This window comes from Sorghum bicolor, chromosome 3 (genome assembly GCF_000003195.3).
Source record: "Sorghum bicolor cultivar BTx623 chromosome 3, Sorghum_bicolor_NCBIv3, whole genome shotgun sequence".
NCBI lineage: Eukaryota > Viridiplantae > Streptophyta > Magnoliopsida > Poales > Poaceae > Sorghum > Sorghum bicolor.
The window spans coordinates 69049440-69072896 of record NC_012872.2 but is presented as its reverse complement, the minus strand read 5'-3'; the positions used below and the strand labels follow the sequence as shown (position 1 = coordinate 69072896).

The window sequence follows — 23457 nt, the reverse complement described above, 5'->3', positions numbered from 1 at the left end:
AAAAGTTGACGGATCGAGACACTGGACATTCGGTCGCCGTCGGAGTAAACCTGATGACAGACTTTCGGTGGAAGATCGTTCTTTCTCTGTCTGAACTCTGAAGACCCGTGACCTGATCGACGTCCTGAGTCCACACCTCAACTGCGGTCTGATGCACTTGCCACCGGACTGCCGTGGCGTATATGCCAGGGCGTTCGAACTCTTTCTTTTCATCTTCTCTCTCTTTTTGGTTTTTTTTTTGAGCAAATTCTCTCTTTTTGGTGACAGGAGGTTTTCCCCCCCTTGTTAGAACAGTGAGAGGAGCTCTTTTCCTAGACCCAAGCAGCCTTGTGGGCTGTGGCCTTGCTGGAGACCAACAGAAACTTTCGTCTGTGCCTGTGTATGGCCTAGGAAGCCCATAATGGAAGACCGGCCCGATCCAAGACCAAGATTCCAAGACGCCCATCTCACGAAATCCGCTTTCTCTCAATGTTAGCGACCCCACCCGAAAATACGCCGTCGTGCGTCATTGCTTACACGCCAGTGACCGCAGTGCAGAGTGCAGACGCGGGCCGGCAAACCGAATCGATTCCGGCGGGGGCCGGAAGATTCGTATTGCTGCGCGTCTAGACTCTAGACTTTGGACCCCGACACCCCGTCCCCGTGCGACCAACCTAAAAAATTTTCAAGATTTCCTGTCACATCAAATCTTGCGGCACATGTATGGAGCATTAAATATAGATAAAAATAAAAACTAACTACACGGTTTGTCTGTAAATCGTAAGATAAATCTTTTAAGTCTAGTTACTCTATAATTGAACAATGTTTGTCAAATAAAAACGAAAGTACTACAGTGTCGAAATCCGAATTTTTTTCAGATCTAAACAAGACCCCAATGTTTTTCAGGCGCCCTCGGCGCTGCTCTGCTCCCCACGGACCACGGGGCGCCACCACAAACCAAACGCGACGCACGCGCGCAAAATCCTGCGAAGCGAGCGCGACGACATCATAATGGGGCAGAGCCAGGGCAGAGGAAGAACCAAACCAGAGACGCGGCACGCGACGCGGGAGGGCGAGGAGGAAGAGGAGCAGCATCAGCAGCGCGGCGACATCGCGAGGCCAGACGCAACAGCCGAAGAGAAGGGGCAGAGTCGACCGCCGGGAGTCCCGGCCACCACCATGGACACCTTCTTCCTATCGCACGGCTCGCCCACGCTCTCCATCGACGACAAGATCCCGGCGCGGCACTTCTTCAAGTCGTGGGTGCCGGCGAAGGTCGCGGGCGACCAGGCACCGCGCGCCATCCTCGTCGTGTCGGGGCACTGGGAGACGGCCACGCCGGCGGTCAACGTCATCCGAGGCAGCAACGACACCATCTACGACTTCTATGGCTTTCCCAAGCCCATGTACCAGGTCCGCTCGATGCCCACCTACCACCCGTCTCTGTCTTCAATTCCCCGCGAATCCGTTGGGAAGCCTCACGTTTAAGATGACACAGAGCTTCAAAATTGGGGTTAGGACAGGCAACATTGCGAGCCATCTGGATTTATGGGCGAGTTCCTGTCTTCCTCTGCGAAGGGGGAAAGGTCAAAATTGGCCGATACAGTTGTTCGTTAGAGTTCGTCTCCCCAATTACTTTGGATTTTATGGTCTTACCAGTTGATCGTTATAGTTCGTTGTTGAAATGCTTCTTGGGTAGGCGTAGACAAGATGATCGATGGAGTGCTTTTGAGTTACCCCATCAGTTCATATGATCTATGCAGGTGCAGAAATGGGGATTCTTGTCTTGAATCATGAGATCATGTGCTTATCTTATCTGAAACAAGGATCACTAGAGCCAGTGACCAATGTTCTGGTGAAATCAACATGAAACTTAGGTTTCAAAAATGCAGTATCATAGATTGATAGGCAGTTGGTGAAACCAACAAGGATCACTAGAGCTTACGGTAGTTCTAGAAAAATGGAAGCTGCAGATGCAGACATCTAGCTGACCTGAATTTCACCAACCCTGGTGTCCCATCTCGTAATAGGCTCGCTTGTCACAAGCAAGAGCCAGTGATGTTTGATGGCTCGTGCACATCGAAGTAGGTAAGGTGCGCTTGCCACTAGCCTTTACCTATAATTGACTGAATTATAAGGTGTACAAATGGTACGAATATTTTTGTGACATTATTCGAGTCAGAAACTGTTTAGTTCAATATATTTAACATTCGATACCATATCCATATCCGAATACTTAAATAACAAATTTATGATGTTTATATTCATTCGTATCCTATCTGACAGCTGATACTATCCATATTTAAATCTGAATTCAAGATATACTTTATCTATCTATATGCCTAGTGAAGTCTGTCATAAGCAGATCGCAGTTATCTACTGTTACTACTATACTTTATCATCTGAGTTTTTTTCTTCGAAAGATCCGTTACCAACTTTTGTTGATATAAGAGAGAAGCGTAGTTACAAATGTCATATATGACACAAGCTACCCCTCATCGGTTTTGCCTGGGACTCAGATTTAGAGTCCCTCGCCACCCCTGTTACATTATTATCTGAGTTGCATAACAATATATCATGGATATGGTTGAGACTTGAGGTATCATATATGCATCCAGGATTAAGAATTAGGTGCCCTCTAGGTCCCCAGGCTTGTTTGGTCTGATGTCAACTGAAATTTGTGGTTTCATATTTTATATTGTGCAAGCTTAGTTCAGTTGAAATAATTTTTCATGATTTTTAGGTGCTTGGCTTGTTTAGGCTCCAAGTTTCCATTCCAGTTTGACACATCCACCAACTTTTTTTTGTTAGACTAAACGACATCCACCAACTTGTATCTTTAGGGTTTACTACTGATTGGTAGCCTATGCTTCTAGATAACGTAGGCTCAATGAACACGTACTTGGTTGGTAGCTACTCCGTATTACAATACTTTATTTGGAATAACATGTCGCGTGTCATTGCAAATCTCCTCGATGTTTATTCTTTAATTGGTGACACATGGGAATGGGACTCACATACCAGATCATAAGCAGCTGCCGTTTTTTCCCCCCCTAAAATGTATAAAGTTCTATAATTTCTGCAGCACTAGTGCTGATTAGCTGATTTGCTATCATATCACATCTCTGAATGAATGAAATTGCTAAACTTTTTATGCTTGTCTAAACACAATGTGTAAATTTGCAAACAAAAATGTTGGCAGCTGCTGCAAAAAAGATCGAATGCAGCAGCTAATGAAACACTGGTTGTGGTCGATGATGTTTGTTCTAGCTCATCATTCGGTCTTCTCGACATCATGCTTGAATTGAATTGCTCTGAATTCTGAAGTTTCCCTGCTGATGATCCTGAATAAAGAAACTCCTTTGTCCCACTGATCAGCTCAAGTACCCGGCTCCTGGCGCCCCGGACTTGGCCCTGCGGACCAAGGAGCTCCTGGAGCAAGCCGGGTTCGGCCCCGTGAAGGAGGACCACAGCCGCGGGCTGGACCACGGCGCGTGGGTGCCGCTGATGCTCATGTACCCGGACGCCAACATCCCCGTGTGCCAGCTATCGGTACAGAGCGACCGCGACGGCACGTACCACTACAACCTCGGCAAGGCGCTGGCGCCGCTGCGGGAGGAAGGCATCCTCATCGTCGGCTCCGGCAGCGCCACCCACAACCTGCGCAAGATGGGCCCGTTCGACGCGCCCGTGCCGCGGTGGGTCGCCGAGTTCGACACCTGGCTCAAGGACTCGCTCCTGGGCGGACGGTACGAGGACGTGAACCGGTACGAGGAGAAGGCGCCGCACGGGAGGGCGGCGCACCCGTGGCCGGACCACTTCTACCCGCTGCACGTCGCGCTCGGCGCCGCCGGGGACGCCGCCAAGGCGGAGCAGATCCACCACTGCTGGACCAACGCCACGCTCTCCTACGCGTCCTACAGGTTCACCACCAACAGCTGACGCGCTCCTGCTCTGCTGTCGGTGGAACTAGATGAACGCCGGCCACCGCCCCGCCACCTGCTGAATTTCGTGGGAAGCATCCGTCGTCGGCGTGCGTGGCAGCATATAGCCCATATACAAGCACGCTTGTAATTGTAAAAACTGTATCCCTAATAAAGCCCCGTGTGCCGTTCCGTTCGCAGTAGATATGTGTTTGTCGATGCTTTGCATTGTTCAGCGCAGCAGCTTATTCCATCGTCATTTTTTTCAAGAGTTCCTAATCCCCAGTATCATTTCATCAGCATTGTCGGTCTCGAAGTGGTGCATCATGTCACGTGTCTTTTTTGCCTTTTCCACCCTTGTGCTTGCTTCGTGAATTGTGATCTTCTCTGCACCCATCACCTCAACTGGGCCATATACTTTCCGAAAGACCGATCCAGCCCAATTGAACATTGCCTGATGCCGTGCCGTCATCCGGCATGGCAGCATGTGACACAAGAAAGGAACAGATTGGTTTGCCTAGCTTGCCAACATCTGCTCATCACTTGCCGCTGCACTCAGCCCTCAGCACTCAGAAGCTTCCACGAGCTGCTATTGCGCATTTGGGTTGGGCCATCCGGCCATGAAACATGCAACCTGCAACCAGCAAAAGTCGCTTGGCTTCTCTCGCCCTTAGCTTCTCCCAGCTGAGGCAAAGCCTTCGTCCCTTGAGCGGCCCGCGAAAAGCATGTCGCATGCATGTGCCCAGTGGTATCGTGCTCGTGCATTGACATCGTGCGGTGCGGCCGTGCCGTTGCATTTATACTTGTGCGGTTGTGCCGTTTCAGAGCTGGTCGCCATCGATTCAGTTACGTGAGCACCTTGCATTGCTCACGTTGACGCGTGCCAGGGTACCATGATGTGAGCTAGAGCGTAGCTGTTTTGTTCGATGTATCCTGCAAGCTGACGACTGACGAGGTGGTTCCTGGAAGTCTATCTATGGGTAATGCTGGGTTTATCCACCACACATCACGGCCAGGCTGCGGCTGTCGTGTTCTTCTTCTCTCCAACGGATACACGGCGTGCACGTCACCAATTCGACGGTTTCGGAATACCAGCGTCCAGCGACATGTCCGCACTCTGACCTCTGCTCAGCAAAGCATGGTCGCAGACAGATCTTTACATCAGGTGATGTCTTTCAACTTTGACAGCACGGATGAACGGCGGCGGGGTTAAAAACTTTGGCAGAGTTTGAGCCATGTAGGGTGTATGACCATTTTATTACCAGCAACACTCGTAAGAAACCTAGGACTAAGCACAATTTCGAAGAGATCGTCTTTGCCTTTCCAATACTTAGTTTTTAACTAGGGCCTTGTTTAGTTCCCAAAATATTTTGCACAATTTTTCATATTCCTCATCACATCAAATCTTATAGCACATGTATGAAGCACTAAATATAGATAAAAGAAATAATTAATTACACAGTTTACCTATAATTTGCGAGACAAATCTTTTGAGGCTAATTCGTCCATGATTTGACATATTTGTCAAATACAAACGAATCTGTTACTATTTCTATTTTGCAAAATTTTTTGGAAGTAAACAAGGCCTGATTATAAGGAAGTATCAATGATAAAAATTACATATAGTTTCTATATCCACTAATTTCTATAAATACAAACCATGATCCCAATAGATAGTTTTTACATAATAGTTTTTTAATCCAATCATATTCATTTATCTCTATTCTCAATCAATCGTATCACTTCATGTCTTCGGTCTCGTGTAGATCGACAAGGTTTCTAACTTAGATCCAGTTTCTGTGATTTTTGCTCTCCCTCTCTCTCTCTCTCCAATAACTACTTGTCAAATCAGCAAAATGCTTAGGTGACACTACAACTAATGTCTATAGAAACTATGATGGTTTCTACATTGAGAGTGCCCTAAGGCTACCCTCAATGAGAGTTTTATGACTCAATTTTCAACGCATCCATATTTTGGAATGGGGATGAAACTTTCTCTACTCCCTTGAAACTTTTATCATCTTTCTCTTTATTACTACAGCACCACATCAACATATTTAATGTGCATGAAACTCTTATGAAACTCTATTAAGACTGGCTTAAGTGATCCACCATCGACAGACTAGCCTTAATTGAGAAAGACCACTTGACCAATAAAGGAGGCCATTTTGTGCTTAGTGCTAATTAGACCTAAAACACTTTCAGTGGCGTTAAGACATGGGTGATCTCACGATGATACACCAAACGGCTCCCGTGACGTACAGCGACTTCAACTAAAAAAAGATATATTTCCCTTTTTGGAAACTCATGCATGTATGCCTGCAGAGTGCTGCTCTCTTCTCCCTCCCTCCCCCCCCCCCCCCCCCCCTCTCTCTCTGTCTCTATTGGTTAAGGTCTTGCTTGAATCCTCCTGGTGGAGCTAGGGAGATGGCAACCATTTGGTAGGGCTCCTCTGCAGAAACTGAAGCCGAAGAAGAGCCATACCAAGCGGGGCCTTATTTAAATGATTTTGATAGTTCAAAAAGCCTAAATACGAGTTGTCAATGTGAAAATCGTTATTTTTTTAATAAAAGATAGGTGCTTACATAAGATGTGAGAATGTAAGGTTAAAAAATCCTAGAAGTAAACTTTTATTTCTATGATAATACGTTTGGACCTCATGAATTTTAAAAATATTTCAGAAAAATAGTTTAATCTCCATAATAGGGACCAAGAATGTAATCAAACTAAAAATTATCTAGTATCATCTACATCTAGAAAACTATTATGCAACCAGACTGGAATGCAAGAGACTTTGAGTTTTCCGGAGGTGCAACAAACCCATTTATGGAGGCATGAAAAAAAATCGCTAGAGTAATACTTTGACTAACAATTACTTTATTAATATTTTGTTTCTGTGACATTAAATTATAATCACAAACAATATTTTTTGCACGTATTTTACATTAACTTCGTGTCACAAAAGTTGTGTATTTCTTTTTAGAAAACAGGAGGAGTTACAGTAAGCAAGGAAAAAAACCAAATGTTAAATGATCAGATCTATCTATTATAAAATTTGCTGAAAGTATCTTGTTTCCCTATGCAAATTTGTGTGGTTGTTGATTAATGTGTTGTCTTAATGAAACACAATAAGCCTCATAATTTAAAAAAGGAGAGTATAGTTTTGAAAGTGCACTACAGCACTCTTAATAAACACATAACGAAAGGAATCTTGACTAGCTAGAGTTCAGTAATACCCTAATAATAATACTCTCTCTGTCTAATAAATAGATTTCTAAAGTTACCTTAAATAGATTTATAAAGTTGTCTTAAGTCAACAAAATCAAATTTTGACCAAATTTCTAGAAAAATCCATTGAGATTTATGATATCAAATTAGTATCATTAGATATATATATACTAATATATACCATAGAATATATTTTTATAATATGCTTATTTTATATTATAGATGTTATCAAACTTAAGATAATTTGACTTGTATGGATTTTAGAAAGTGATTTATTTGGAAATGGAGAAAGTAGTATACTTCCTATCTCTAAAAGCTTCAGCTCCTAGAATCCGTGGTGGTCAAATTTTTTTAACTTTGACCAACTTTATAAAAAAGAGCATCAATATCTATGACATAAAATAAGTATCTTATAAAAATATATATTCTATGATAAATCTAATGATATTAATTTAGTAATATAAATCTTAGCGTTCTCTTCTATAAATTTAATCAAAATTTTAAAAATTTGACTTAGCACAACTCTAGAAATTGCAGCTTCAGAGACAGAGAGAGTATTAACAATGCTCAGGTCACATAAATGGAGGGGAAAAGGTGAACAGATATTTCCATAAGATACATATGAGATTTCGTGAGGGAAATTAATTGAGAACACCCCTCCCCTGCATTAAAAGAATGAATGTACAGTGAAAGGCAGGTCAGGTGCAACGCTCGCCACCTCTATGGCTCTATATATAGCTGCAGCGCACCGAGCCCAATCATCCCCCATCGACCCTGCCGCATACAGCCTTGAGCTATACGGAGAGGGAGAGGCAGTAGCAGAGTGACAGAGATGGACATGGAGAAGGTGGAGAGGAAGGAGGTGGAGGTGGACGACGACGGCCGCGTCAGAACAGGTACGTACTAGACAGTCGTCTGTGGACTCTGCACTTGCTCCCTCTTCTAGTCTTCTACCTCCATACTATACAGTACATCATCTCATCGAGCTCGATCTGTAGCCTCTGATTTTTGGTCTCCGTGTATTCACCATTTGTCTGCCGTCCATGCTTTCGTAGTCGAAGTTCGCCATGTCCTCGTACTGACGAGACGTAGATTCCTCCATGCCTCAGATCCATAGGAAGTTTTTTTTTTTGAATGGATAGATCCATAGGAAGTGGTAGGAATATATAACAGGCTGTAGAAGAACACTTCATGTTTCATGCAGAGGCTAGTTCCCTAGCAAGACCGTCACCATATCCCCTGGCCTCTGCCATGTCCAATTATGCGCCGCAGTTGATCTCTACACGTCCATGGCAACATGGCGTTGCTTTACTCTGGATAGGGACGTGAGCTGGTGAAGCCGTGCAGGCCGTCTTTCTCCGTTTCCACAGGGGAGACGTGGGGATTTCAGCTGCCAGCATAGAGGAAAGCATGCACTTCTCGTCTTCTCTTGCATGTCTTTCAGACATCAGACATTCAGACCCTTCTCGTTTCTTTCTTGCCATTTTAGACATATCTTTACGCCGCACCTTGTAGCTTTTGGTGCTAGCTAGCAAGGTGAAGATGATGGTTGATGGAGCATGGACATACACATGTAATTTAATGAATCGAGTTCCCATTTAGTAGCTCGTTCTAAGACTGACACACATGCACATCCATCATTCAAAATTCCTTCATATATATACTCTCTTGATGCTTGTTACCTGAAAGGCTGCAAAGCTTGCGAATAAGGAATGGTATTCAATTCAGAGTGGGTCCCATGTCACCAATTAAACTAGAATTCATAAAGATAAAACAAATAAAATGGTGGCAACACAACATTTTGTTTCTTTAATCCTAGAAGAATTCTCCACGTATTTCCACGAGTATGAAGAAGGAATATAAATAGGTTAGAATGTGTATTACATAGTTAGACAGTTTATACGTTTAGAGAAATAAGTGACTTACTGACGTGGACATTACAATTAAATGAGCTAGTGCATTTTAATTGTGATTTTCTAGTTAGATAGCTTGCATTTTAAGAGAAATAGGTAGTGGGGTGTGATAGGAATTGTCTAGTTAGATAGCTTACATGTTGAGAGAAATAGGTAGTGGAGTTTTGCTTTATAAGAGTATAAGATTTTGTATGTAATATAAAAGATATAAGGCATATTTAGAAGCCTACTTAGACGTTAGACCTGACGCGAACATCTTTCTAAATGTAGAAGTTACAGCCTATCCCTTTTTATTAGTGCAGAAAAGTAAATTTTAAGTAAAATCGAATATCTATATACGATCAATAGATCTATTCGAACATGAATCCCAGGCGAAACAAAGCCAACTTTGCTTCTGATGATCAGAGTTGGCACCATCTAAAGACCACAAACGTCTTAGGCGAGATTTCCCTTCACTTGGCATGCTTTTGCATGCGTCATTCATCGAGGTTTAATGTTTCTTGAGCGTATCAATTTCCTTTGAAACAGCATCCGTCAAATTAAGAGAAATACAAATATACAGATAGATACATTTGCATCATTATCTAAAAACAGACACCTTTCCATAAGCATAACTGAATAAAGCTAGCGCCTGGACATGTGACATAGTGTATAACTGAATGAAGCATGAGCTAGTCACACCTGAAAAATGTGCCATACATAGAGTGTAAAGCTTCTTTTGCCACATCTTCGTGAAGATAGGAAGCTAGCGTAAGTGGCATATAGTATTGATGCAGGAACTGGGTCCTGTGTCTGCTCCGAGTTCGTTGCAGCCACTGGGCTACTCGCAAGATCCAAAATGCCAGTGACTTGGCAGCCACTACCTTTAACATAGAAAGAAACAAGAAGTTTTATGTGACTTTCTATAATTCTACTCCTGAAAAGCTGCAGTTGTCCAATACTAGTCCTCCAGAATTATGTTCAGGCATAGTTGAGTTGCGTGTGAGATCATGCCATTAGATGGTTCTTGCAATGATTCTCCTATAGATTTATAGGAATCCCTAAAAGAATGGAGAGCATTATTCATCTCGAATCAGTAATAGTCTATCAGAAAGTGTTTAGTGTGGCCCCTGTGGGCCAATGGTTTGTATATGAATGGATGGCTGCAAACCTGCAAGCTGTGCGCTCTCCACTTCCATCAGCAACCATAATTCTAGACTAGAGAGTTCTTTTTCATGGCATCAAAAATAGTACATAACTAACTGCATATTGGGTGCACAATTGTGGACTTGTGGCCCTGAACAAGGCTTCGGTGAGTATGAGTCGACAGTTGAGCAATCCTGAACACTGACTGATGAATTGAAGTAGTGCAAGGATCTATATGGATGGGACTGTTTAGTGTTGTTGAGATGATTCATCACAACCTTGCCAACAGGGTGTCTTATTTCCTTATTGGCTTATGAGTTTGACTAGTTAATAATGACTGAAAGCAAGTAGTACCTGAATTCTCAACTGTCGCATGGCTGTTGGATGCCACATCACACTCCACATGTATAGGCAACCTGATGCAGTGTTTCCAGAAAGGACTCTCATGCTTACACGTTGGTGAATAGGGTGCGTTTATGCAGCTCCAATTGGACCAACATCGCACGTGTAACACACCAAATCTTGCTTTCCTAGCCGAGACAACTTTGCTAAGCATGCTTTAGTTGTATAATTGCTACTACTTTAGTAGTGCTTAGACAAGCCAATGGAGTTGGCGCTGCATGACGATACCAATGGGCTATGCTTATATAACACTGGCAGTTCAAGTCCTGTTCAGTTGGCTTTGCTTTATATAATGGTATCCAGCGCATGGGCAGTAGATGAATGGGCTAACTTTTCTCAACTTGTTTACGAAAACTGGTCCAAAGTGATGACGAATTACCAAGTGGGAAAAAGAAGTCATGAGTTGACTAGCTAAAGAGCACATGAAGGCTTCTGCTTAATGAAATACGTGCCGTGCACGATCCCGAAAAAAAAAAGAACACATGAAAGTATAATGATGACTTCAGTGGTGAATCCAATATTCTATACTACTGAAAATCTGAATACTTCATGGCGTTCTGTCTAATGCTGTCTGGCGGCGAGCAGGTGGTTAGCTGACCTGAATACTTCTGTTTGACAGGGACGGTATGGACGGCGACGACGCACGCCATCACCGCCGTGATAGGTTCCGGCGTGCTCGCCCTGCCCTGGAGCGTCGCGCAGATGGGTTGGGTGCTCGGCCCCATCGCCCTCATCGGCTGCGCCTACATCACCTACTACACCGCCGTCCTCCTGTCCGACTGCTACCGCACGCCGGACCCCGTCCACGGCAAACGGAACCACACCTACATGGACGTCGTCCGCTCATGCCTCGGTAACCACACCATGTGGCTTTTCTGAATTTCGTCATGGGCAACGGTAGTAGCATGTTCTGATTGTGACTGACACTGACGAGAATATTTCCTGATCGTGTGCGTGTAGGGCCTAGGAATGTGGTGGTGTGTGGACTTGCACAGTATGCGATCCTCTGGGGTACAATGGTGGGCTACACAATCACCACCGCCACAAGCATCATGTAAACTACCCATAACCTAAACCTTGGTTGAAATCTCTGAGAATTCCAGTTCAGTGGAGCACAACTCACGTTATAGCAGATCTGGGCTAAAAAAAAAGAATTTTGTTGGGCGCGCCGCGTGTGTGAATTAATGGCAGGGCCGTCGCGCGCACGGACTGCCACCACTACAGCGGCCACGACGCGGCGTGCGTCTCGTCCGGGACGATGTACATGGTGGCGTTCGGCCTCGTCGAGGTGGTCCTGTCCCAGTTCCCGAGCCTGGAGAAGCTCACCATCATCTCCGTGGTCGCCGCCGTCATGTCGTGCACCTACTCCTTCGTCGGGCTGTTCTTGAGCGCCGCCAAGCTCGCGTCCAACCACGGGGCACGCGGCACCCTCCTCGGCGTCAAGATCGGCGCCGCCGCGGGCGTCTCCGCGTCCACCAAGACGTGGCACGCCCTGCAGGCACTCGGCAACATTGCCTTCGCCTACACCTACTCAATGCTTCTCATAGAAATCCAGGTATGTACATTCCTGTGCACGTTGCAGCTAGCTAGCGTACACAGTACGGACATTGACATTGCCCATGAACTGTGCGTGATCTTCAGGACACTGTGAAGGCACCGCCATCGGAGAACGTGACGATGAAGAGGGCCAGCTTCTACGGCATTGGCGTGACGACCATCTTCTACGTGTCGCTCGGGTGCATCGGGTACGCGGCCTTCGGCAACGCCGCGCCGGGGAACGTGCTCACCGGCTTCGACGAGCCGTTCTGGCTCGTCGACGTCGCCAACGTCGCCGTGGTCATCCACTTGGTTGGAGCATATCAGGTAATCTTCAAATCATACGCAACCGCAACCGTGCAAGTGCAACGCGTGTAACGCAACTGCAACCGTGCAGGTGTACGCGCAGCCGATCTTCGCGTGCTACGAGAAGTGGCTGGGTGCCCGGTGGCCGGACTCGGCCTTCGTCCACCGCGAGTACGCGGTGCGCCTGCCCCTGGTCGGCGGCGGCCGCGCGGTGCGGTTCACGATGTGCAAGCTGGTGCTGCGCACGGCGTTCGTGGCGGCCACGACGGTGGTGTCGCTGATGCTGCCCTTCTTCAACGCCGTGCTGGGGCTGCTGGGCGCCATCGCGTTCTGGCCGCTGACGGTGTACTTCCCGGTGACCATGTACATCGCGCAGGCCAAGGTGGCGCCCGGCAGCCGCAAGTGGGTGGCGCTGCAGGCGCTCAACGTGGGCGCGCTCGTGGTCTCGCTGCTCGCCGCCGTGGGCTCCGTGGCCGACATGGTGCAGCGCCTGGGCCATGTCACCATCTTCCAGACGCAGCTCTGACTCTGAATCAAGGATTCAGAACTTATGGGAACGCGCTTGCAGGCATACATCATACATGCCTGTACCGTATACTCACCTGTGATATTATTAGTATATTGGTTTGGGAACAACTAAAAATATGGAGCATGTAAGATGGTAAGTCATTCCAGCTAGATTTCGTGCATCGCAAGTGTGCTTTTAGGGGTGAAATAGCAGACAGCACAAGCCCAGCTAAGCGTTGGGTTTTGTTTGAAGTATCCTTTTTCTTCAATTTGATCACTTCGGTTTCGTGGTGTAGTTGGTTATCACGTCAGTCTAACACACTGAAGGTCTCCGGTTCGAGTCCGGGCGAAGCCATTTAATTTTTTGTTGGGCCTTGAGAATGGACATTAAATTTTTAACCTTACGTTGGGCCTTTAATTTTTAACCTTACGTTGGGCCTTGAGGAATGGCAATGTCTTCCTTGGACCTGTCAACAGAGCACTCAAAAAGAAAAGGAAACGTTGGGCCTGGCCATCAGTGGTAGATGGCCTTATCAACATCATGTGCAACTGCCACCGCTGACATTTAATTTTTAATCTTACGTTGGGCCTTGAGAAGTGGCAATGTTTGGGCCTGGCCATCAGTGGTAGATGGCCGTAACAACATGAGCAACTGACACCGCTGCTCACGCTCTGTCTTAATCTTATGCTGACTCTAAAAAGTTATTCTTGTCTTTTATTTCTATCTAATAAGAAATCTAAAATAAAAGATGACTATATTTAGGGAGCTGTTGTGAGCTGTTTTTTTTTTGCCAAACACTTATTTCCAAAACAGCTTCATGGGTGAAGCTGTTTTTCTCCTCCTCTCACAAAGACATAAGTTGGGATCAAGCTGGAAAAAAGTAGCTTATTGTAGCTTCTCCCTCATTTCTCGCTCTCAACTATGCATGAAGTAGTTGGTGAAGCTATTTTGCCAAACACTTTCTCCAAAACAGCTCGTTTTCATCTAGAAAGTCACTCATGAAGCTATTTTCTAAAAAAACAGCTTTACTAGTGAAGTTGAGCTATGCCAAACAAGCCCTTAGATAGGGAATATATCTAGTGCAAATCAACACCTCCGTGAAAACTCGTGCAAACCATGACAAAAAAGTCGTCTAAATTCACCAAAAAAATCACACATGTAGATGATATAATGATACACAATCTTGTAAAATATTTCACCAAACCCTCTATTTAACTAGAAAAGTTGTTGAAGGATAGTATTTCACCAAACCCTCTATTCTTTTTGGAATTGCTCTTAGCAGCCCATAAGAAAACGGAACCAATGTGAAATAGGAATTTGGAGTATTATTTTACATGCGAACATAAATATTTCCAAATCGGGAACGTGGACTATGTTCGACGGCCCCGAATCTATTAGCCATGTAGCAGTGTTTTTCTCTCACAATAAATCAGCGAATTGTACTTTGTCGTAATTTTTCAGACAAGCGAACAAGCTCTGTTTCCGGTAGCTAAGAGCATTCCCAAGAGTGTTTGTAAATCTCACTATCTAAATCATCATTTAGAGAACCGTTTCCGTAAAAACCACATTCTATATTTCTTCACTCTCTAACAACTTATCTATCTTTCATGCGCACTCTAGAGAATCATTCGTGTCTTCTATTTTTTGCTAGCGAAAAATCCGGAATAGAAAATTGCTATATTTATATAACCATTTAGACAAGCCATTGGAGGATAACTTTTCACCAAAATATGAATTAGAGAGGGAGTTGCTCTAAGGACGTACTCGCTCGCTTGCTTTAGCATACCTTTTCTGCGGTGTGTACGTGGCTTTGCAAACATTGGTCTGATGCTGGGCACAATGCTAATATGCTATGTACAACAGCACATTACGCTTTATCTTCATGGGATCCAGTAGCATAGGTACCGGTATGATCTTACCGAAGAATTTGTCATGTGTTAGCAAACTATCCATGTATAATTCACGGCTATTCTTTTATAATATACATAATCTAGACGTATTTAGTGTTCTATGGATCCAATAAACAATTCATTAACCTATTTTGTATTTTTAGAAAACAGTGATGATATATCTAAATTGACATATCGAGAATTAAATTTATATTCCCATTGCATTTATGATTTTCATAAATTCGTGCATGTCGCGCATGCATATTTGCTAGTATTAGAAAAAATCTAGTATTTTACCTTTGTGAACTGTTATTGTTATCTGATTTTTTTAACTCTAAAACCCAACATCAAACTCTTTAAACTCTATAAATGTTGCAATCCCACTTGAATTATTAAAAAAGATTTCAATTAAAAATTGTGCTGGTACCTAGAATGAGTGCGCTACGTACCTAGTTAGCTGGGCTCAAATAGTTTGAACACCCCAAATTATGGTGAAACTTGTCCACATAGCCATATCTAGATTCAAAATTTTAACTGAATGTGAGCGATCACATTTTTTTTGATATAACCACCTAGGTTAAGGAGCACCTAGTTTTTTTTTGTGTGCCCAACATCTTTTTTTTTTTTATAAACTGTTTATCAACAGTTGGTAGCCAATTCAAATATTACCATTTTTTTATATATACGAACACATTTAAGCTACCGAAATATGATGTACGTGCCTTAACAAAGTCTACTTCCTTTTGTTCACCCCCCCCCCCCCCCCCTAATGGCACACTTCTATAGTACATATTATTCTTTCAGCACTTGGTATGGAATTTGGTAGGAAACATTGGTTATCAAAAGCATAAGATTTTACTAGAATATAAGAGAATAAAGCAGTATGATGACTTGACACTAGTGGAGTATCGTGGACTAGCTAGGTAGACCGGTGTACCGCAGTATACATAACAAAAGCAGCAAAGATAAAACTGATTTCTCTTTCTTGCCACAGATTTTTTTTTTTTGGAAATTTCGGCAGGAGCACTGCTGTCACTTTAAAAAGGGGATAATGCGAGTTCTTACGGTTGTTTATTACGTACATGATTTACTGTAAGATCAATACAAGGAAAGCAAAGCACAGGAGAGGAAGGAAAACATAGCAGCTTTCGATGGGGTGTCCATCCCAGCGTTACCCAGTACCATCACTTTACCCGACCTAATGCGCTTACACGATATAGGCACTTGCTAGTGGAATGCAGATCTATGGTGCGACACGAATTAATGTTTTTTTTATGGGACGTGTGGCACGAAGCGCGTGTCTAGATGCATTGAATCCTTGTGTACTATGCCATATATTTACGTCCTGCAAGAGCAAGGTATACATACAAACTATAAATCGTTGTTGTATAACAGAACTTTACCCAGTGGCGCGGAGCGTGGGAAAAAATTAAGGAGAGGCTAATTTTAGTATGCATTTGTATATTATGATTTTGAGTCTGTAAACAAACGAGCGAGTGCACATGTCAGTTGCCGCAGTTCAGAGAGCAAACGTGCGTGCAGCTTGTAGCCATGTACAGAATTGCAGGTTAGCAGTTTATTTGCATGCATCCATGCAGGATTACCGGGGGGAGGCACCGCCTAGTTTTGCCTTAACCTAGCTCCGCCAGTGACTTTACCCAATGCTATATTTATTTTGTCCACGCGTTGTCTTCACCTTTGTGAATAAAGGATTTTGCTAAGGATGAGTATATGTCAGCCATTGACTTTTACTTGATTATTACCACCTGGTGATGAAGATGCATGCGTGACTACGAGTGTATATACCTTGCACGTTGCCACGAGATTTTTTTTTTAAAAAAATAAATTTGTTATATACATACCATTACAATATATTTGACTTACATGTTATTTTATTATATTAGATTTGATAAAAAATTGCTAAGCTAATAGAAGAAAAATCAACAATAGAATATTTACATAATAGAGGAATAGGTGATGAAACAAATAGCGTATGTAAATGACTTGTATGTTAATAGATTAAAGATTTTAAAGTACTTCACATGATAGAGATGACATAGATATTTTTTGTAATTAAGAGATGACATGGGCTTAGTGGAGAATGATGTGGACACCTTGCATGAAGAAATAATATGGACACCTTGCATGAAGAAATAATATAGACACCTTGTATGAAGAGAGAAATCATCTAGTGATGTTTATCTTTAAAAGAGTATATGATTACCCTCTATCCCGAATTCCCAATCCTCTCAAGTAGTCATAAAAGCATATGGATATATGGACGCTGATCAGCAGAATAACATCAGAACATGATACATGCTCAAAAGATACCGCATAATCAGTTTCGATTATATTCCGTGATTTTTTTTAAAAAAACATTACTTGACTTGTGCTTCTCACTATATATATTAGTACATCAACCCGTGCTTTTGCGCAGGCCAGAATTTATATTTGGGACCTAATCTTAACATATATATGTGTATAAACTCTTGGTGCAGCCTTTTCCATGACTTCATGAATTTATAGCTTGGCTTTCTACTTTTAATGGAGTTGTTGTAATTTTTTCCACATGCATATTAAGAAGAAAGTAACTCTAGTGTTTTTTATCTTTTATTCAAAATTTATATTATTATTAAAAAGAGCTTAGGTCTTAGTAGTATTATCTTCCACATGTTAATTGAAACTCAGTTTGCACCATGAAACCACATAATTTTATGTGTGTAGTATTGTTTTGTATGCCATACAGTGCATAAAATTAAATTATCAACATTGATATGGCCTAATGTTTCATTCAAAATTTATAATTTTATTCAAAAATAATAACATATAAAATATATTATCAGGAAGTATTACTATATATTAAAGTAAATTGTCAATGTTATCGCTACATGGTTTGTTAAATGAACAATTTTAGCCACTAAAAGAAATATTTATCCTAATGTGTGTGTTTACTTGGTATATATGTCCAGACTTAGTATTATGGTTATTTAGTCTCATGGTTGCAGAAAGTCTATAACTCACAAATATATATACATATCATACTTTATTAGTATTTTATTTTCAATAATAACATATACTAGTATTTGCATGTGAATTTGAGAGATATTTTGTTTACTTTTTATAACAGTATATACAAATATAAAAGTAATATTTTATAATATCTTTTATAATGACATGTATAAGTTGAACGCAAACTTATGAGGTTACTTTGCAAATTTTTTTATAGTGACAAACATGGATAAGTTATAAAATTATTAGAGGGTATTTTAAATTATCTTTCATAATGGTAATGTGGGTAAATTATACTGTGACCATTTTGAGTATGTTCTATGCTTTACCATCATTGTGCGAATATTACGGGTTACTAACTTTTGCTTGAGAAACCATGCATACTGTGACAAGAGGATCATGTCCGGCCGTACACTAAGCAAAGCAGGTGGTCGGTGACATAACGTTATATTAACTCGTTGAATGAATATATTCTATTTCTACACACATTTACATAAAAGGTAAAACTTTATTCTTTTGTTATTTTTTGGTGGGTGGGGGAGTGGGGGGGGAGTGGATTATATTCTAATTCTTTGCATACAGAAATCTGCACATTTCATTTAAATAGTCGTCAATTAATCTTCCTTTTTTGGTGAGAGATTTGTTTTTCCCTATCTCTATTGATATAAGACACGATAGGTTGTATATAGAAAAGGATAAAAGAAAGTATCAAAAAAGGATAAAAGAAAAATAAAACCAAGAACAACTAAAACTCATGGTGTAGGCAAACAATGACACACATCGCACATCATGGGTCGTCATAACTCTACATTTAGTGTTATTGTGTTGGGCCCCGGGTACCCTCGCTGCAAGAAAAAACACTCAATGGGACGAGGAGCACCAAGCAGGCTACACAAACACCTAAATCGGATGGGGTACCTCGTTTACTTGGTGGACAAGGCTCGACAAAATATACTTAAAACCAACTCTATACTACAAGATGTACTTAAAAACAAACTAGAAAACCTATGTGTAAACCAATCAAGACTCTATATACCCCTCCCCCGGAACTATATAAGAAGGGGCAGAGATCGAGCCCCAAATCGGTTATCCCAAGATCGTTCGAGAAGAATTTATCGACAAACATCATCAGTGCCTTAGTAACCTGAGTGCACGGCCTCTGTAATCAGTATATCTGTATTTCCTAGGTACAAAACGTTAATCTACTTGTCGGACGAAAACTCCTATGACATTTTAGCCACTTAGGCCTTGTTTAGTTCTAAAAAATTTTAGAAAATCGACACTGTAGCATTTTTGTTTGTATTTAACAAATATTGTCTAATCATAGACTAACCAGACTCAAAAGATTCGTTCCGTCAATTCTGACCAAACTGTGCAATTAGTTTTTATTTTCGTCTATATTTAATACTCCATGTATGTGTCTAAAGATTTGATATGACGGGAAATCTGAAATTTCTTGCAAAATTTTTTGGGAACTAAACAAGGCCTTAAGGTAGCCGATTGTGCTCCCTAAGACTGGCTCCCGGTCGGTTGGTGGGCCGAGGGTGATCGAGGGCCGACCATGCTAAGTCCTAGCGACAATGCCCAAAAATTTTTAGTTTTGTAACAATTTTCTAGGTGTGAACGAATCGTAGTACCCATGTCTTTTTCTATTATTTTTGAATGTTAAGACTATGCTTGGCTTAGCATCTGACAAGTGCTTCTTTTGCTAAAGAACGGAGCGCTAACCACACGGGTAGAACTAGAAGCTTTCGTGTAGTACAATTTTTACAGCATACTGGATCCTATTTTTGGCTTTCAACTTTTGCTTTCTCTGGACATTTGACAGCTATTTCAAGCAAGATAAAGAAAGATGGTATGTTTGATAGTTTGTTACAACCAAATATTGTAGAACGTTCTCTCACAATAAATTTTCCAAAGCTCACAACAGTTTTTTTTTTGACAAACCTTAAACTAATGTCCGTGGCTAATTACATAACCAACATCTCATATGTGGCGATTTGACATTGTTCTCAGCAGGTTATATGCAGATTCCCTAACAACCACTTACGGATATGAATAAGCATTTCTTAAATAACTACTATTATTGCGTGTTATTTTAAGAAAAAATAGAATTTAGCCAAAGTGCCCAGTGGACAGTGGCCCACTGGCCACTGCAGCCCACTGCAAAAAGGGTTTGCTAGCTTCAGTCGTCTTCAGTGATCTTATCAACAGAAGCTCAGTATCAGTAGCAAAGGTCGCCGTTGCGTCAATTTCCAGCTCACTGACTTGGTGCCCACTACGGTGAAGGATATATACATCCTCAGCCCTAGCTCCTCAGTCGCTTGCCGGCCGTGTTCATCTGCCGATCAATCATCTCGCCAAGGCCGCGGTGCTATCATGGGGTAGCTTCTGAACACCGACTGATCGGTTGAAGCTGACGACGCAAAACGTCCGGACGGGGATGTGGTGTGGCGATCGATCAGATGCCGACCGTGAAAAAAAGGCATCGATCCGCGCGCAACAACCAGTGTCGGGACTCTGCTGCCCGCACCATTCTGGTTCAATTCCTGGTGCGGCGGCGATGCAGTACGCGATATGTACAGCCGCCGCTCGAGTGTTCGACCTGGCCTCGATCTGCCTACGCACGGCGTACAACCACAACGACGACGCAACGAGTAGCACTCGTCAGCCGTCACTGCTCTGTGCTCTCGCTTCACAGCTCGGCTAGCGTTTCGGTTGCCGAGTCGTCATAGTGTCGGGCGCGCGGTGGCATCGATCTGTCATGCATGCACGCATGCATGTGCATGCTTCGTTTCGGTCGAGTTTGACAGGTCGTGCCGTGCAGCCACGAGCATCAACGTGGTTTTGTGATTGTGCTGCTGGGGGCCGGCCAGTGCCGAAAGGAAGTTGCATGCGCTCCGCATGGACCTCCACGGCTTTTGCCTGCCCCGGCCGGCGGGGCCCGGCGGCCATCCGTCGATCTGCCTGGATACGGCTCTGCAGTCGAATCACGACGGCGCGACGCCGATGTTTGCCTGCTTTTGTGAGCCTGTGTGGGTGTTGTGGCCGTGACGCGCTGCAAAACCGTATGACTTCGCCTTTTCTTCGAGCGGTTTTTTGTGGGTGCAGTGCAGTGTTGTATGATTGTTGTCCGCTTGGCTCTGCATGCATAAATATGGGCTCCTTTTTTAAAGTTTTAATTATTAGGACATAGCCCTGGTATGGTATTAGCATATTCATAAAGACCAAAAGTCTATAGCATGCATAGGTGCTTAAAGAGCATCTTCAATTCAAAAGTACTATTTCTTAAACTCACTTCCTACATCATCATTTAGAGAAAATTCGCAGTTTATATTTTTTTTCACCACTAATTTTCTATCTTGCGCCCGTATTCTAGATATCTAACCTCACTTTTTATCGCGAGAAATTTAATTAGAATAAAGGGTGATAATATTTAGATATCTAAGTTTTTCAAAGGATAACATCTTTCTAATGCGTTTGGAAAAACTCAATTGAGACTCTCCTTCCCAGAAAACTTAAATCGAAAACCATTTTCCCCTCCTGATATGCTTTTCATGGAAGAGAACTCCGCCAGCAGGCTTTTGGCTTCAATCGTAACATCTGTCAACTTCTGAGCTTTTGCATTAGATATAAAAATTTCTCTCGCTTGCTTTCAACGAGTACGGGTTGTCACTAAGGATTGTCACCAGCCTTCCAATGATTTCTATGTCATTTTGACACTACTTTTCACGACACCTTTGATATTGATGATCCAGACTCGGATCGTCATCATAGAAATAAACCTCAAAGATGTCTTATCTCCTTACCACCTTCTCTCCCAAATAATCATATATTGTTCGTGTGCATGAAATGTGGATCTACCACTATTTTTCATGCTTGCAGCAACGCTATCGAGACAGTAGTATAAAAAAGTGAAAAAGAAAATGACCACCGGAAAATCTGATCTTGTTACAAAAGTACCTAGCATCCGCGTCGGCACCTGATCAAAGGTTTATCCTATCTTCTAGGTGTATCTAGTGCATTAAGATCGACCTTTCCACCACCACAACAAAACCCACGTGGTTTATACTGAAACTTCTTCGCACCACAGTGAAGACAATCTGAGTGTGTTCAACTTTCCAGTTATGTATTGAACTTCAAAGTTTTCTTTTCTCAAAGATGCAAAAGGTTTGTGCATCATTTTAAGATGGAAGGAGTTTTAAGTTACACCGACATGCTCATCTAAGCATCCTAGGGGGTTGGGATCGATCGAGCCGCCCTAGTGTACTCTATCTAAACTTAAAACATTTGTTAGTTTGTGGAAATTTGGCTGATGTTGCTGATGTTGCAAGAGGAACACATTGATCTCTGCTAAAGTAGTAATGCTGTAAAACAGGACTCTCCGAAAAGCATTTGAATATGGGTTACGTGCCGATATGCCCAGCCTTTAATATGTACACAGATCAGATCGACCCTCTAATTAGTGGACGTTGGGTTGGATTAGCTAGTAGTACTTTATAGTAACGAAGTAATACTCCACTAGAGTAGTATGCATGGATCTCACCTGTGCCTTTTGCGTATGAGATGAAGGAAATCCCTGATCTAAGCGGTTGCCGCCACGCCCGATTCGTCCCGGACAACAAGAGATGCAACACGCAGCCAACAATACTTCCCAGATCTATGACCTACTGTTGCCAAGCAGGTCGAGCTCGACCACCTGGCACCGGCACCTGCTTTGCTCGGTTGCTCCGGGTGGATGGTTGGGCTGGCACCTACGCCAGCACACGTTTTAATCTCGGCAAAGCTGGCGCTACTGAAACGACAGTTCGGCTCGGGCTGACCAGAAACGCCCAACGTCCTACGCAAGATATTTTGTTCGATCCTTTACTAGAGGAATGCAAGTTCGTAAAAAATTAGGTGCTGTCTTCTTGTTTTTTTAGCGTGCTTTCATAGTTATTATTAAGCACGTTGCCAATAAGGTACTCAATCTATCCTAAATTATAAGACGTTTAACTTTTTTGACACCAAGTTTGATAACTCGTTTTATTCAAAAATTTGTGTAAAATATCACTTCTTTTGTCATGGCTTGGTTTATTTATAAAATTTCTTTCGCAAATAACTTAAATTTGACTATGTTTGCATAAATTTTTAAATAAGACGAACGGTTAAACTTAGAATAAAAAAGTCAAACGTCTTATAATTTGGAATGGAGAGAGTACTTACATTTTTTAGTTAACCAACTAAGGTCTTGTTTAGTTCACCCCAAAAAACAAAAAGAAAATTCAAAATTCTTCGTCACATCGAATCTTGCGGCACAAGCATAGAGCATTAAATATAGTCGAAAACAAAAACTAATTGTACAATTTGCCTGTAGATCGCGAAATGTATCTTTTAAGCATAGTTAAGCCTTAATTGGATGATGATTACCAAATAAAAATAAAAATACTGTAATATTAAAAACCAAAATTTTTTCGAAACTAAACAATATCTAATTGTAATTATTACTAGTCCTAGTGGAAGAAAACTCCACCCACCCAATGGAAATTTTTTTTCGAAACTAAACAATATCTAATTGTAATTATTACTAGTCCTAGTGGAAGAAAACTCCACCCACCCAATGGACTACTAGAGTGAATAGTCCGTTGGCGCTGGACTGT

At 42.5% G+C, this 23457-nt stretch overlaps 2 protein-coding genes and 1 non-coding gene across 3 annotated transcripts; all 3 read left to right on the top strand.

The window, feature by feature from the left end:
• Nucleotides 894-4181, top strand: LOC8061011 (extradiol ring-cleavage dioxygenase). The gene is made up of 2 exons (XM_002458813.2): nt 894-1392; nt 3358-4181. Exons 1-2 carry the CDS (start codon nt 991-993, stop codon nt 3919-3921), a joined length of 966 nt encoding a protein of 321 aa, XP_002458858.1. The 5' UTR covers nt 894-990; the 3' UTR covers nt 3922-4181.
• LOC8061010 (amino acid permease 4) lies at nt 7850-13270 on the top strand. Its single transcript, XM_002458812.2, has 6 exons — nt 7850-8026; nt 11190-11423; nt 11531-11624; nt 11762-12125; nt 12212-12433; nt 12504-13270. The coding sequence occupies exons 1-6, from the start codon at nt 7963-7965 to the stop codon at nt 12936-12938; spliced, it is 1413 nt and encodes a 470-aa protein (XP_002458857.2). The 5' UTR covers nt 7850-7962; the 3' UTR covers nt 12939-13270.
• Nucleotides 13201-13274, top strand: TRNAV-AAC. Its single transcript has one exon. It is a non-coding gene; the product is annotated as a tRNA-Val (tRNA).